At 34.4% G+C, this 18146-nt stretch overlaps 1 protein-coding gene across 1 annotated transcript in view; it reads right to left on the bottom strand.

The window, feature by feature from the left end:
* Window positions 1-408: 408 nt before the first annotated feature.
* XCT (XAP5 family protein) overlaps window positions 409-18146 on the bottom strand; it is a 78000-nt gene continuing 60262 nt past the window's right edge. Inside the window, exons 8-12 of the mRNA XM_089810228.1 lie at window positions 1659-1790; window positions 1314-1367; window positions 1060-1125; window positions 896-970; window positions 409-776 (exon numbers count right to left, since the gene is read on the bottom strand). Of these exons, the coding sequence (XP_089666354.1) occupies window positions 726-776; window positions 896-970; window positions 1060-1125; window positions 1314-1367; window positions 1659-1790 (378 nt within the window). The 3' untranslated portion in view covers window positions 409-725. The remainder of the gene's footprint in view (window positions 777-895; window positions 971-1059; window positions 1126-1313; window positions 1368-1658; window positions 1791-18146) is intronic.

Here is an 18146-nt window from a genome sequence, read left to right as displayed (position 1 = left end):
ATCATTTATAACTTTCTTAGCGAGGATGAAGATAAGGGTTTCTCTACCTTTCAAGTTGCAACTTAAGTGCATACACCATTAACATAGGCATCAAAAGCAATCTTGCTTCTACATCCCACTCTTGTAATTTATGCTCTTTAAACGTTTAAATTTATATTTGTTCTATAGTCAATATCTAACTTGTCTGAAAACATCTAAAACGTTTGCAGTATGTTACATCTAATAGCACCAAGGCAAGGGGCATTAATGTGAATTTAGTCTTCCTAAAGGGAAAAAAATGAAAATCTCAATTCTTGAGACTGATGTTTCACTATATCTCAATATCTCAGCTGCGTCACCACCCCCCCCCCCCCCCCCCCCCCCCCCAACTTTTTTTTTTGTGGGTAAATGGTCTTTCAACCATACATCTTTAAGGGAAAAAAAAATTGTTAAAAGGAATATTGTTACAAAATCCCAAAAAGCATTTATTTTCAGGATGAGAAGTCTCATTATATAGCCCATATCTAGTCTTATTCTTTTCTTTATAACTCTACACAGATTAGTGCTTAGCAATGAGGGTTGCAACCTTCAATTGTAAGTAAAATAAGTTGCTTCCAAGTTGCTCATTTAGTTAAGCACTAAACATATGGAATTAAAGATGTGCATAACTGCAATATTTTCTCGTCTTGAGAAAAGCAAGCTATGGAAAACTACAATTCTGCCATTGTGTTCAATAAAGCTTGTATTCAATCCCCGTGGATAGTGTACCGCTCCCACTTTTTGGTTGGATCGTATATCTGAACAATAAACCAAATTTATCATATTAGTGTCTCACTACAGAGAATCAAGTCTTGTCATAAAATTAGGATGAAATAACCAGGCACAAAAATTGTAAGGGTATGGGATAGAAGCGTGCCTCCCATCTAGAGGCAGGAAAAATGTGCTTGTTCTTTTCATACCAATGTCGTTCAACTACCTTACCAGCATGTGACTGCAATAAAATATACCTTTGGTTAGTAAAAAAAATTGTTCCATAAACATTTGAACAGAAATAATATGTATAGATATGAAAGAAAATACCTCATCCTTCTCTATTGTAGCATCAGCAATGGTCCGAATATCTTCGTGAACATCAAAGTGGAAAAGCTGCAAAAGTAAATTGGTCATAATATCTGTTACAAAATCATTCAATATATGCAGCTTCTTTAGAGGAAGTACATGTCAAACAATTTTAGAATACAAACAAATATAGCAGGGCATCATGAGAGCATAGCACACAATGCAAATCATCAACTACTGTAAGAAAAATAAGAAAAATACAGCAGGAAAATTACCGGTCCACTTTTGCCTCTTGCTTTATTAATTATTAGTTCATAAAAGCTGTGTTGCTGCATTCCACAATATAAATATATTAGCATAATAAAACTAATTCTGAAATTAAACACTCTAGTTGCTTACCATCAGTGGTACATCATAGAAACCAAAATGTAAGAGCCAAACTTTCTATTTGTAATCAACAGAGCATATATCACCAACAGAAGCCTTGCAGTGGATTTTACAGTACAAGTTTTGTGAGGGTCTCACAAGTGACATTATACTCTAGTTGATTAATACTCAATACCAAACTGACAAGATGATTCAGTGGAACCATATTGATGGTAAAGGACAAGCAAGCATACATGAGGTAGAATTAGATCCTCCTTCACATATAGTAAGTTTTCTACCGAGGCAGTTCGGATCTCTCTGAACTCAGATGCAAGCTGCTGTTGTACAGCTCGTAGAAATTCAGCTATTGTATCTCCTTTTCGAACCTGCAAATGGGAATGCCAAAGTTGAGAATCAAATAAAACAGCTATTCTACCAGAAATATTGTCAAAAAGTTATCTATATCTAGCCCCTAAAGTGCTGAGGTACCAAGAAGAGGCAGTGGACCTAACAACGAAAACCCAGTCACCCATGTTTGCTGCAAATGAATTCACCGTAGCTTAACAGAAAAAAGGTTTCCAGTATCATGAAACTGCAAAAAACTGGACATAAAATAACTTGAACCAAGTATAACAACCATAGAATGAATCAAAAGCTAAATCATGCTTCGTTCACCAAAAGAAATATCCATAAAATTTTGTGCATATGCAAATATTTGTAACTTGATGAAATAGATGATTTTTAGGGAAGTGGAAAGTCAGTCGTGATGAAGTATGTAATACCTTAAAATAACCTTCTACAACCTTATGCACTGAAAGGCTTTATGATTTATCTCACCCAAATACTTCATAAGTCCCAATGAATCTTGCGGAAAGAAACATTCCCCCCTTGCAAAGAGTAGGTTGAACTTTTAGGCTTTTCTACAATAACTAGTCAACAAAACTACTTGGAAACTCATTCCAATATTTATTCATTTACAAGGCCTATTCATCAGGCCAGTAAAGAAAATATTAGCACCATTTACATCCCCAATGTAGCCTCATCTATGCCTGGTTGACATAAAACAAATAATTTAAGACACTTTACGAATAAATTTTCTATTTTAAAATGAATTTGAAACACTTAACAAATTCTCCTTGTAAATCAGATAAAATCTTTTAGTAAACATTTCTAGTTTGTATACTAGAAAGCAGTAGCCTAATCACCAGCTACAATAATAAAAATATATAAAAAGTTGTTAGGTGCATTAAATTTCCATAGTCCATAATAATGTGTCTTGATAGCTTCTTGATTTATCTGTGTTAGCAATATCTGTCATCGCCATTTCGAATCATGCTCCATGATCCATCATAAGGATGAAAAAGCTTGAAAAGAGAATAGGAAAATAGAAAAAGCCTGTAGGGATATGTTATTGTAAGTTATTTAGGGGGTTGGAGATGTTGGCATGGCATACATTTCTTTAGTTAGTTATATTGGGTCATGTGAATAATTTGTGTAATTAATCATACCAAGAGTAGCATGGGCCTTCATTAGGATTTACTGTTCCATTCTACTATCAGGAGAAAGTATATACTATATATAAAGGAAGCTGGTTATCATTATAAGAGATATGTGTGAAGTATGATTGCATGCAGTGGCTTCTTCCATAAGGAGTATTGTATGGTGCTACCCTACCTCAAGGGTTTACTATATTTTACATATATCGATTATTAGGGAATTTTTACACAAACATCTACTATGCTGCGTGAGATCTATCATTTGAATTATATCATTCATTATTTTCATATTATGTGTGGATCATATCAAGTGGTATCAGAGCTACAATTTGGGCAAAAGTGGATGTAAACTCTAGTTTTTAAAGATTTGCCTATAATTTCTAGACGACTGCGAATTTTTCAGCAAGATTTTTATTAAAGTGGAGGACTATATAAAGAAGCTACAGTCCTAATCAGGTTTTTATAATTAATAATTTAAGTTACAGCAACTCAATGATTTTTCATAAATTTTCTTTAATTAGCACAAATCAAGGATTTTTTGAAATTTTTAGCAATCTGGACAGCTCAGAAAGATCCGTCATGGCTCTATAATTTCAGTTTCTAATGTCAGGCCAACTACATTTTTTTAAATCAAAAGTTAAATCAATCAGATTTGATAGAATGGTTACCTATTGAGAGCATTTTGTTTACAACCCTAGTTTCAAATAGAATTTCCCATTTTGAATAGAAGTGGCAGTGCATTAGAGTACTGGTATAAATATGAAATAGTTTATGATAGATGTATAAGATGAAAAGTTATTTTTTCATTGAGTTCAATTGGCGAAGCTTGGCAATGGTATAAATCATTGGATAAGGATATTTCTTCTTTGGATGAACTGGAACAAGCTTTTTTTTATAGATGGTCCCTAGAAGAAGATGACGAAAAGGAGGAAGAAAATGAAGAAGATGAAAAAGGAAAGGAAGAAGAGGTGGCAGAAATGAGGAAGAAGAAAAAAGGGAAGAAGAAGAAGAAGATGATGATGAAGAAGATGGACGGAGATGATACAAGTACATGCACTTTAGCTCCAAGAAAGGAAGATTCAGTCTTTCATCACATGGATGCTTTTACAAGGAAAAGGTGATAGTCTCTATAAACCCTAGCAACAAGTATAACTGCATCAACAAGGAAATAGCAAAAAGAACATACATGTGCAAGAAAAGAACATTATGAACAGTCAATTATTAGGTATGGATACTCAGATTTATGAAGATATAAAGCTCTCTGGCAAATATGATTTGTATTCAAACTTTCATACTTTGGATATGTATGAGATCAATATTGTTCTTGGTTATCCTTAGAATATTTGAGAACAATGAATACTAATGCGCAAAAAAAGTTAATAAAGCTTTGGAATAGGAAAAAAAAAGTTACTATTATGCACAATAGAGTTCAAATCCCAAAAATAACTTGATAAACAACAATAAAAAGTACAAAAAGAAGGCACAAAAGACACAAGCAATTATCCTAGGAAAACCCTTCCACATGAAGGGAAAAACCTAGCCACACCAGGAAAATATCTCTTTTATTAATAATAAAAATGTTCAAGTAGCTTTCATTTGATTGCATTACAATACTCTTAAGCAATCACAAATAGATTGAAAATGAGACTCTTCATATAATACACAAAGGTCTCTTCACATTCCAAATACAAGACTTCATATTTCCAAACTTTCACTACTTCATATTATGCATGCCTCTTCGCATGACATGTGTTATCAAGTATTATTACAAACATCTTCTTCAGCTGAAGACGACTGTAACAATTATAACTGTCATTGTTCTATTTCATAAAATCAAAGATAAAGATCTCTATCATAGCTACAATCTTCAACACTCCCTCTTAGCAAAAGAGAGATCTTTAGTAAGGCAGGTACACATAGTTGCAACCAAGATGATAATGATAAATTCACATCACATAACACATAACATAATCCACCATAGTTACTTTATAAGCACATAAAGTTGAAGATCTCTATCATAGCTACAATCTTCAACACTCCCTCTTAGCAAAAGAGAGATCTTTAGTAAGGCAGGTACACATAGTTGCAACCAAAGATGATAATGATAAATTCACATCACATAACACATAACATAATCCACCATAGTTACTTTATAATCACATAAAGTTGAAGTCCTGGAGTCACACACATGACTTCCACCATGCCTGCTCGCAAAAGGTGGTCCAAGGTCTTTCACCTCAAACTTCTCCCAGAGAAAAATGCATTTTCACCATGCCTCAATGCAGAGGGTGCACCAAGGGCTTTCACCTCAAAGTTTTCACAGAGAAGAATGCATTTCCACCATGCATCAATGCATAGGGTGGTCCAAGGGCTTTCACCTCAAACTTCTCCCAAAGAAGAATGAATTTCCACCATGCCTTAGCGCAAAGGGTGAATCCACCATACCTACTCGCATAGGGTGGAACAAGGGATTTCACCTCAAACTTCCTTCACAAAGAAGAACTCATTAACAAGGGATTTCACCTCAGACTTCTATCACAAAGAACTCATTAACAACTAAGATTCTCACTTAATAGAGACTCCCTCTCAGCAGGGACAACTTTGTACACCACAATAAGATAGTTGATGTAACCTCCCTCTTAAGCTGAAACATCTCCCTCTGAATGTATATCATCAAAGCAAAAACCTCATATCATTGCTTTTTGTTGCACCCTGCAACCAAGAGAGATATCAATGCTTCATAAGATTAATTAAAATAGAGATAAATGTTAAAATCATGCACTATTCTCAATGATACAACAAGAATTCATGATCTATACTCAAAGATATAAACATAGAATACTTATCTCTTCCACAATTTTCTTCATTGTCATCTACAACCTCTTGTTATGGATTGAATTCTTTACACAAATCTTGTCAATAACATCTAAGACTGACATCTCTAAATAATACAAATAATACTTTCTTGTTCATGTAAGAATTTTTTACTACTATTGACATCTCTATAGAAAACAAATAATAATACAATCTATATAGAATCTTCAAAATATTACTAACATCTCTATAGAATCATCAGAATACAAATAATATCTATAAGATACAAATAGAAAACATAATCATTATTTTTAAACTTTTAAGCAACCCACACCAAATGAGTTCTAAATAAAACATGCAGATTAAGATTTTAGTGACATCTTGGCATCATAAACGAAAGAAGAGACGAACAGGAAACCAATGAACAAGGGATAAGAACTATTGGTTGACACCAATCAGAAAAGAAAAGAAAAAATTTGACGACAAAGAACACTTAACACAAATGAGTAAATATTGTTGTGTTTCCTCTCGAATTGAGGACACATGAGCTTTGCACACTATGGTCACACAAGATGACCATTTGCCAAATTGCCCAATATGAAAAGCCTTATTCGGTTTGCCAAGAGACTTGCTCTACCCGCTCTAACAAAATATTGAGAGAAGTCGAGGTGGGTACCCCAACAAGATCCCAAAATGAAATGAAATGAAGAAAACGTATGTTGAAGACACAACATCGAAGGAAAATATTAAAAAACACAATCGCAAAGCATAACTATCGAGAGATCAAAAGAAACCAAAATGAATGCCTTCAGAATCACCGTCAATTGCAAACACTATTGACGTGGAAGAGAAAAAGATGATCGACTAAGATACTCTACCAAGATATACATGTGCAGATAGAACCACTCTGATAATACACGAGAATAATAATAAAGGATCGATACTGGGCCAAGAAAAGGAAGCCAAAAATACACAAAAGGAAAGACAAGAACATCTTCACCAAAAAAAATGAAAAGACTCCACGAAGGGAACATAACTCCACACTGGAGGAAAACTCCTCCACAACAAAAAATTGACGCCCTCGATTTCATTCATCACAAGTTACGAAATGAATAATTTCAATATCAGTGACTACAAAAGAAAGCTCTCAGCACTCCAAAGGGAAGTACAGAGGATAAAGTCATCACATACATCTCTTGTGATAGGCAAGAAAGGCTCTATATAGACGTCCATCAACCATTACTCAAGAAGGTACACCTTAATCAAGATTGCCCATACCTTTGCCTAGGTGAAGAAGATTTAAAAATCTTCGTATACTCCCGACCACTCCAATATGATCCATAATGAATTGAAAATACTCTGAAGAACCCTGTCTCCTTCCCTCTCTTTCGTCATGCAACTCATGACAAAATTGATGTCACACACAACTTGTCAATACTCAGCCCTACTACAAGGAAATTCTGCAATTTCTTCTAAAGCAGCATCCTTCTCAGTCGATGACCATGTGTCCAACATGGTACTCCGAGCATATAAGGATAATGAAATCCCATTAAAAATGCTGAGAAATCTCATAGGACCACAAAAATGGAAGAGGTATCTTATTTTGAATAGAATCAAAGGCAACCACCAAAGATGAACTGATCTTTCTCGCAGCTACACAAATTCAACACTTCAATTGCCATATCCAAACCTTGCTTTGATACCATGTCGATGTTTTGCCCAAAAATAACTTGATAAACAACAACATGAAAAGTAGAGTCAGAAAGCACAAAAGACACAAGCAATTATCCTAGGAAAACCCTTCCACATGAAGGGAAAAACCCAGCCACACCAGCAAAATATCTCTTTCATTGATAATAAAAATGTTCAAGTATAGAGCTTTCACTTGATCGCATTACAATTCGCTAAACAAACACATAAATAGATTGAAAATGAGACTCTCCGTATTACACACGAAGGTCTCTTCACATTCCAAATACAAGACTTCATATTTCAAATTATTCAACACTTCATATTACACGTCTCTTTGCATGACACATGTTATCAAATATTAATACAAATATCTTCTTCACCTAAAGATGACCATAATGATTATAACTGTCATTATTCTATTTCATAAAATCCGGGATAAAGATATTTATCATAGCTATTATCTTCAATAGTTGTATTCCTATTTTAATGGTCACTTCTAGATATTGTGAATATCATGTATACAGTATAATAGATTATTTATATTTTTTGTATGTTTCTTTTTAGGAACATCTCAATTGTAAACGCTATAAGAACAATTCCTTCTTTGTAAATAAATCATTCAATTATTTACCAAATGCCTCCTGCAATATGGTATCAGAGACTCAGTTTTTTTTTTCAAAAAAATTATAATTTTGTATTATGAATTTAATTTGTTTTTTAAAAAATTATAATTTCCTATTTTGAAATTATAAAATTCTGAAAGTTTTGGACCATTTCTTGGCTGTTTTTATTTGCTCATCCTTGAAAATGTAATAGGATCTATGATAGAGATAGATTATACTGATTTCTTCTCTATAACTTATACAGATCACCAATGGTAAAGTTCTGATATAGAATGTTGATATAGAATTTTGAGTATCTCTTATATATAGAATTCTGATATATAATTTATACTGTAGTATGTATGTATTTTAATGTCAAGTATATTCTGGAGTCTTTTAAATTATAACTCAGAGTTTCGTCACCGATAATACATTGCCTTGTAATTGATGTCTCTCAGCCAGCAACTGGCAATGACATTTATATTAGCAGGTCATGTCCCTATGGGGACATGACTTGAGTAATATAATTATGTTTAACTCTAAATCAGACGGAAGTCACAATTGTCTTTTTGATAGTATATATGTATATTTTCTTAGATAATCAATTAAGTATATGAACTAATACTGAAATGCATAATCAGTAACTATGTAAGTATGTATGTATATGTATATGTGTGTGTGAGAGAGAGAGATAAACATAAATTCATATTCCAAATGTTAAGTGTACTTCACTTCTACTAAAGCTATACTTTAACACTCCCTCTTAGAAAGGGAGAAGTGAAACACCAAGGTTTCTCACATTCTCTTCACATGTGCACAGGTATCATCTTTAATGATATCTATCAGCAGAATAGGTTATCAGATTCACAATACTTAGATACAATGATCAGGAGTATTTCATTTCATAACCAAAATCACAATGTCATGAACTCAATTATGACAAGTATTATATCTTCGGCACTCCGGGACAACAACTTAATAAAGTCTAATCATAAAACTTTTGTTATCAAGACTTCCAGTTATTTGGAATAACTACACAATTTTGCAAAGATAACAAATATACCACTTGTAAGATCATCACATTACAATGATTACCTTCTGAATATATATGTCAATGAAAGATCATCACCTTTCATTACATATTTATGCAACCATAGGACAGTAGCATAAACACATAAATAAAAGAAGAAAAACTAAAACTTGATTTCAGTGTTTACAATTACAATTTAATCATACCAAGTTTGCCTCTAAAATATTCCAATTTGGGCTTGGCAAGATTTTTGGTAAATACATTTGTTGTCTGTTCATTTGTACTTACGTATTCTAGTTTGACAACATCTCGATCTACAATATCTCTAATATAATGATAAGGTATTTCAATATGCTTAGATCAATTGTGAAAAATTGGATTCACTGATAGCTTGATATAGCTTTGATTATCGCAATGGATGATTGTAGGCTTCAACAGTTTCTTGAATAATCCGACTAGCAACTTTCTTAACCATACTGCTTCTCTGGCTCCCATGGAAACAGCTACGTGTTCTGCTTCAGTAGAGCTTAAGGCTACTGATGATTGTTTTTTGCTAAACCAAGAGATCATTCGCTGACCTAAGACTAAAACATCCTGTAGTACTCTTACGATCAGTAGAGCTGCCTGCCCAATCAAAATCTAAATATCCATGGAGCTTATTTTTAACTTGATCATATTTGAGACCCATACCAATTGTATCATGTAAGTACCATAAAATGTGCTTGGCTGCCATAAGATGTATCTTCTTTGGTACACACATGAATAGACTTAAGGCATTAGTTGCATAATAGATATCAAGGCGAGTGTTTACCAAGTCATTAGTGACCCGATAATTTTCCTGTAGTGAGTAGGATCAGGAGATTCAAATTCAAATCCGTCATTCTTCAGTTTAGGTATATTTGCTTCCATAGGAGTAGTTAAGGGTTTACAATCCATTCCAAACTTAGTTAGAATGTCACCAGTATATTTTCCTTGATTTAGGAAGTTGTAATTCTCCTTTTGCCAGACTTCTAAACCTAGAAAGTAATGAAGAAGCCCTAGATCTTTGATGTTGAATTCTACTATTAGTTCTTATTTGCATTTAGCTATAAGATGTTCTTCACCTGTTATTAGTAAATCATCAACATATAGTACAAAAATAATCATATCACCTTCAACTATTTTGAAATATATGTTAGGATCAGCTTCATTTTTGGATATCCTAATTTTGAGAGGTAGTTGTCTATTCTTTGGTATCATGCCCTGGGAATTTGTTTAAGACCATACAGTGCTTTCTTCAGTTTACATACATGAGAATTTTTGTCATGAGTGATAAATCTTGACAACTGAAGCAAAAGTTTCTTCATAATCTATTCCTTGCTTTTGTGAAAACCCGCAAGCTACAAATTTGGCTTTCTATTTTTCAATGCTACCATCTGGTACATACTTGATTTTGAATAGTCATTTAGAAGAGACAACTGATTTATCTTTAGGTCTGGGTACAACATCCCACACATCATTTTTTAATATGGATTGATATTCTTCAATCATTGCATCTTTCCAAGGTTGACATGATAATGCTACTTCAACATTTGTAGGCTCTGTTTTGATGAGTTCAAAGAGTAGTGCTACATATAGCATGAATGGTTCCTTGTTCTCTTGTTTTCTCTGACTGCTTCATCAGGTTCTATATGATTTTCTTCTATCATTTTTCTTGCCCAAAGTGGTCTCTTTTTATTGTTAGGATTTTCAATATTCTTTGAATTTGGATTAGGAGGTGCAAGATTCTCAGTATCAATCTCCCTCTCATTCTCTACTGGAAGGTTCTCGTTTAATTCAATAGTAGGTTTTGAGTATGATTCAACAATGTTCTTGGAGAGATTAAAAGCAATGTCTTCTTCAAATTTAACATCTCTATTGATTTCAATAGTTCTTTGTCTAGGGACATAGATCCTGCAACCTTTGGATGATTCACTGTATCCAATGAATATGTTCTTCTTTCCTGATGGATCTAGTTTAGTTTCTTTTCTTTAGAAATGTGAATATATACAGGGTACCCAAATATTCTTAGATGGCTTAAATCTGGTTTGTTGCCCATAAATACTTCTTCAAGAGTTCTATTTTCCAATATTGAGTAAGGACATCTATTTTGCAAATAAACTGCACTATTAGAGGCTTTGACCCAAAAGGAGGTGTGAAAATTTTGATCATGCATCATAGCTCTGGTTAATTCAGTAACAGATTTGTTTTTCCTTTCTGCGACTTCATTATGTTGAGGATTATATGGTACAGAAAACTCCCTCTTAATCCCAACAGAGATGCAAAAATCTTTAAAGATTTCTGAAATGTACTCGCCCCCATTATCTAATCTTAGGGTTTTGATTTTTTATTCAGATTGGTTTTCAACTAGTGCCTTATATTCTTTGAATTTGGATAACACTTCGATTGATTCTTTTTGTTTAAGGAAGTAAATCCAAGTTTTCCTAGAATAGTCATCTATAAAAATTACATAGTAGAGACATCCGCTTAGGGAAGGTACAGACGTTGGACCACATAGATCAATATGAATGAGTTCAAGTATAGATTTAGGTTTGTGCTCACTTTTGGGGAAGGACCCTTCTGTGTTTTTACCTAGGGCACATCCTTTGCAAATACCAGAATGATCAGGTTTTAAACTAGGTAACCCAATTACTATTTTTTCTATGGATGATAAAGCACGAAAATGAAGACGACCTAGTCTTCTATGCCAAATTTCACTCGTGTTTGAGATTTCATGATTTAGGGCTAGAATTTGATGGTTACAAAGTTTGTACAAACTTTCATATCTAAATCTGATGGATATAGCATTCTTAATGTTGGAGTTCTTTGGCCAAAATAGTACTTTATCCTCTTGGAATGTGATATGATACCCTTGGTCTGCAAGGCTCGAGATGGAGACCAAATTTTATTTTATACCATGTATAAACAAAACATTCTTTAGTTGAAGAGTTATATCTGAATTTAGTTGAATTATACACGATCCAATACCTTTTACTGGATATATAGAATTATCCCCAATTGTTACTTCTTCAAAGGAGTATCCTTCAAAGCTTTCGTATTTATCTCTAAAGCCTGTAATATGACAAGATGCTCCATTGTCTATAATCCAAGTATTCTTGTTAAAGTTTAGTTAACTTGAAAGTGCTAAGTAGAATGCAAAGTTTTCATCCTTTTCCTCTCTGACTTCTGCTAGAGCTGCTTGTATTTTCATTCTGGACAGAAATTATGAGTATGACCAAATTTGTCACATTTGAAGCATTGTACTTTTGACCAATCTCTTTTCTTATATGTTTTGTTGAGTTCCTTTCTTTTTCGTTTGAATTTCCCTTTCTTTCCTTTATTGTTGGCATTAACTTGAAGAGCTTGAATATCTCCCTCTTGATTTAAACTAATCCCTCTTGAAATTAATTTTGACTCTTCTTGAGAACATTTGTTTTTAACTTGTTCAAATTTAGGAAGTTTAGGTCATCAGCTTAGTCCACGAATAAAATATTCCCAAAATAAGGGTAGTCCTTTTAGTGCTATAATGCAAAATTCTTTATCATCCACTTGACTTCTAATAGTTGCAAGTTTATCTTTTAACTCTGAGATTCTTCGGAAATAAGATGTAATCGATTCTCCATTGGCCATTTTGATGTATAGTAGATCTTGTTTTAATGGTCTTTAAACAAATCTATAATGATCTTCATAGCTTTATTGTTATGTCTTGTCCAAGTCGTTTTCTCTAGATCATTTTCTAGCATAGATTTATCTTTCTCTATATATCCTTCTAATTCCATTTCTCTTAAAATAATCATTACTAGTATTTTCCATGATGCAAAGTTTGAGGCTCCTTCAAGTTTGTCTTCCAATCTTACATGATTCGCCATTGTTTTAGATTGAAGATAAATTTAAATCTGTTATGAGACTAACTGAATTTCTCTATCAGTGTGGCTCTGATACCATGAAAATGTAATTGGATTTCTGATAGAGATAGAATATACTGATTTCTTCTCTATAACTTAAACAGATCAGCAATGGTAAAGTTCTGATATAGAATGTTGATATAGAACTCTGAGTATTTCTTATTTTAATGTTGATATAGACTTAGGTTATGATCTTTAATTACCTAAAGACTTCTCATCTCCATTTCCTTTTTCAGGGGCAGGAGATTGAGATCACTTCCTCTTATATGTATTTGAGAGTTACGTTTTATGGTCCTTGCTTCAGCATGAGACCGGCAATTCAATCTAGAGTTAGTAAGGGTATAGGTTCTCTTGCTATGCTTGAGAAGCAGTGTTTCAGACATCATTTCCAAGATACCTCGTCAAAGTTATCCCTCTTGGACTCCCTTGTTTGACTGACTGTTCTCTATGGCACAATGGTCTAGGGGCCTTCTCTCCTTAGTTCTGACTGGGCCTCGATTGAGCGGGTTCAGACATTGCTTTTACGACGCATCATTTGATGTCATAGATTTACTCCTCACAGTATCATTATTGCTGAGTTTGGTGCTCACCCCTTCAATCTTGTGGCTATATTTGATCTGATTGGGTTCCTTCATCGTCTACTTGGTTTTGTGGATTCAGTTAGTGAGCATGACAGATATTCCTACCTGGCATTTTGTTCTTCTGTTGCTATTGCACATTCTAATACTAGCTCTCGTGCTCATTACTTGTATGCACAGGCCTCTTCTCTATTGAGCTTGATTGGGATTGACATTGACATTGATCATCTCCCCCCTTATCAGTTCTCTTTGAATGCCCTTGCTCATCTTCTGCCTTCTAGACAAGAGTTAAATGAGCATATCAGACTTGACATTTACAGACAATATATTATTACTACCTAGACTAATCCTCATGGTGGCTTACGTCTAAGGATGGCCTTTTATGTAGAGCACTTTCTAGAGATCAGTGATGGAATTATTGTCCGTCCTAGTTACCTTTCTCGAAGGTGGAGTCATGCTCTTCATATCTCTTTGGGGTCTTTTAGAGTTGGTTCTCACCATCTTCGTGTCCAAACTGACCATCACATCGATAGAGGCGAATGGATCTATAAGCTGTGTACTTTGGCTGAGGTCGAGATAGAGATTCATTTTATTTTTCGATGCCCTATCTTCTATGAGATCAGAGGGAGATTTTATTGCTTATTCAGAGATTGTTTTTCTCTTACAGCTTTCTTCTGTTATTATGATCAGCAATGTCTAGTGCTCTATCTTCAGAAGGCCACTCTGCTCCATGATAGTACTCTTTAGTCACTACTTCCTCATCGGCATAGCTCGGATCAGCCTATTACTTCTTATTTTGCACCTTTATCTCCTTTACGGGGTGTAAAAAGTCTGGCTAGTCCTATTAGTGCTCATTCCAGATTGGTTAGACCTCGCAGTGGTTGCTTGCGTCAGTGAGACTCCTCTATGAGTTCTTAAAGACAGTTCAGCACTCCTGTTCACTTACAGTCTTATCCTTCTATGACTGGTTTCTTTTTACCTAGAAAGGACTCCTAATCTTTCTCTTGTCCTCTCTCTTCCTCTCTTCTTCTATCCTTCTTCTTGTTTGCTTTTCACGGACACCATTTGGTGTTCCTGTTGTTGTCAGTTGTCTGGTTGTAAACTCTTAGTCCCATAGACCCTTTGTGGTCTTTTGTTGGACATTAATAATTTTATCTCATCTTATCTTATTTATAGAATTCTGATATGTAATTTATACTGTAGTATGTATGTATTTTAATGTCAAGTATATTCTGAAGTCTTTTAATTTATAACTGAGTTTCATCACCGATAATACATTGCCTTGTAATTGATGTCGATCTCAATCAAAAATCGGCAATGACATTTATATTAGCAAGAGAGGTCATGTCCCTACGGGGACATGACTTGAGTAATATAATTATGTTTAAATCAGACGGGAGTCGCGATTGCCTTTTTGATAGTGTATATATATATATATATTATATATATATAGACGGGAGTCGTGATTGCCTTTTTGATAGTGTCTATATATATATATATATATATATATATATATATATATTCTGAGATAATCAATTGAGAATATTAACTAATAGTGGAAAGCACAATCAATAACTATGTAAGTGTGTGTGTGTGTGTGTGTGTGTGTGTGTGTGTGATAAACATGAATTCATATACCAAATGTTAAATGTACTTCACTTCTACTGAAGCTATACTTTAACAATCCTTCCTTGTATAGCTCACATTCATCCTTGAAGGCATCATTTTTTTCCAACAAAGGTCGAATGCCCTTTTTTCTACTTGTTGGTTCTCACGTGGTCATTTTTCTTTCTCTGGTTGTCTTACCTTGATGGCATTGGACCCCTATTTTTGACCATTTTTGGGCCATACTTCCTACATTTTAGCTAACTAAGCTTGTTGCTTTTGCGGCTTTGGCCTTCTTTTGCGTTTCTCTTGGCCGATATCAGTTTATTGTTTATTCCAAAGGGTTGTTTTTTTCTGATTATCTGTTTCTTTCAGTCTTCGTTTTTCTCTCTGCTTCCATTCCTAGTGCTCGTCCTTGATACTCATGGGTCATCTACCATTTCTAGTGCCGTTGTTTGCCAACTACCATTTGTAGATTGGCATTTTTTTTCTTAATCGACTAGGGTTTGACCAATACACACTGATTATTTTGTTGAGTTGAAATTCTGATTATATATTCCTAATGTGTTTTTCAAGACCTCAAATAAGTTGTCTTCAATTTTTCTAGGTGTCTCGATTTTCACACCTCAAAATTTGTGTCAATCGAAATTTTATTTTGATTATTAATTCCTGGTTGGTTTTCCAAGCCCCAAAGTGGGTTGTTTTCAGAATTTTTAGGGTGTCTGATTTTCTGTGCCTCTAATTTTGTGCCAGCAATGTCACATTGAAATATGTACTTGTACCTACCTCTGCAAACAGCACATTCACATCTATGCATTCAGCCCTCTAGTATTCTGCTTTTTTGTGCCTCAAAAAGCATGCAATAGCATCTTTAACCAACATTCTATTGAAAGGCAATCAAAAATTCAATGGTAAGAACTACAATACCTAGAAGCAGCATATAATGACGATTTTTAGACAGGTGCCTTGACAAAATTGTCTTGGGAATGACTAAATGTCCCAAGGAAGCAGGCAAAGAGACGGATAGGCTTGATGAGCAGAATTGAGAAGTTGTCGTGCTCATCATACTTTTTCGCCACTGATGATCAGATCCTGCAGGCTCCTTCGGGTAAAACAATTGCAGAAATTTAGAGTCATCTGAAAGGTTTGCATGAAACCTCAAACAAAAGTCGTGCATTTTTTTTAAGAACATGCTCTTCTCAACCATGATGCATGATTAGGTATCTCTACAAGAGCATCTCAATAAAATCAAGGATATTTGTTAACAGTTGAAAGCCATCAGACACAAAATGGAAGAAGACATGGTGGTGATCACCTTGAAGAGTATCCCATCTTATGAGAACTTCGTTAATGTTGAAGATTGTAGATGCAATCAGAGATCTGCAATACAGATCTTTATCTCTGATTTTATGCAATAGAAATGTGACCGTTATGGTCATCTTCAGCTAAAGAAGATTTTTATGATAATATTTGAGATAATATTATATGAAGAGACATGTCATGCGAAGAGGCATACGTTTGGAAATATGAAGAGACTTATTTTTGGAAATCGAAGGGACCTTCAGTTGTGATATGAAGAGTCTCTCAATTCTATGTATACATGAGATTGCTTTCTGTGTAAATATACTATATCAAGTTGAAAAAATTGTACATGAAATTCTATTATTAATAAAAAAGATATTTTCTGGTGTGGCTACGTTTGCCCCTCTAGTTAGAGGGTTTTCCCAAGATAAAGTTGGTGTCTTTTATACATACTTTGCTCTACTTTTGTTTACTGTTGTTTATCATTATTTCTAGGGTAAACTTAAACATTTTAACGCTCAACATTGCTTGCAATCATTTTGATGTTTTGTTTTCTGATCTCTATATATTGCTTCTGCAACAAGATCATTGGGAACAACAACTTGGCAATGGTACCAACTCATCTTCTAGCACTCAAGCCTTCTCAGCTAAATCCACAAGAAACTATCTCCTCAGCAGAATCCTTCCACTCCGTGATCAAAAGGCATGATGAAGGAAAGTGTTTAGTGCAACTACTATCATAAGTTTGTTCATATGAAGTTATGAGTGTGGGAAACACTTAGCTGCTCAAGCCAAACAATCTAGTTCACAGCCTCAAGCACATGTTGTAGAGCGCATCAAGCCAAGTGAATCTTCCTTTTGTGCCTTCATGCCTAAAAGACCTATAGATCATCAATATCCTCTAGCTAGTATATTGATTCAAGTGTCTCCTGCCACTTCACTCATTGTCGGGATTGGTTCACAGATTTCCAACCATTCTCTGATTCAATATGCCATTGCCAACAGAGGCAATACCTAGATTCAACCTAAAGGAAAGAAATTAACTTTCCTTGATGTGTACTATGTTTCAAGCATGGAACTCAATCTTTTGTTCATCAATCAAAATTTGAGACATTGTCCTTGGCTTGATGTGACCTTCAATTCACTATAGTACAATATCATTAATTGGGAAACTCGGTCCACAATTGTTGGTTGTGTTGAATACTATGGTCTTTTCGGACTTCTTGACTCAAGGGATTCTCAAGAGCTTTCTATGGCAGGTCATCACTCCTTTATTAGTACACTCCAGCATCAACAATATGGACACTTAAATGTGCACCATCTTTCTCATCTTGATCGGGAAGATCGTCATTGGACTGTCCACGATTTAGATCCAAAATCTTGGAAAATTGTGCAACATTTCACGCTGGGAACCAACGTCACACTTCTTTTTCAAATGGCAACTCCTGCAGAGCTTTTAAGTTATTACAGTTAGTCCATGTTGATGTTTGTGGACCCATGGCTACTCCCTTTATTATTGGGTTCAACCATTAAATGTGGACGTATTTTCTTCATGAAAAATCAGAGGTGTTTGTAGTATTTCAAATTTCAAAATCATTTGTAGAAACAGAGTCTGGTAAACATATTATTTCTCTTAGAACTAACAATTGGGGAGAGTTTTGTTCCTCTGCCTTCTCCCAATTATGTGATCAACATGGCAT

The sequence above is a fragment of the Cupressus sempervirens genome, chromosome 11 (genome assembly GCF_028749045.1).
Source record: "Cupressus sempervirens isolate cs-2001-9-10 chromosome 11, ASM2874904v1, whole genome shotgun sequence".
In the NCBI taxonomy this organism is placed as follows: domain Eukaryota; kingdom Viridiplantae; phylum Streptophyta; class Pinopsida; order Cupressales; family Cupressaceae; genus Cupressus; species Cupressus sempervirens.
Note: the sequence above shows the minus strand (reverse complement) of the source record. Positions and strands in the feature narration are given on the sequence as shown.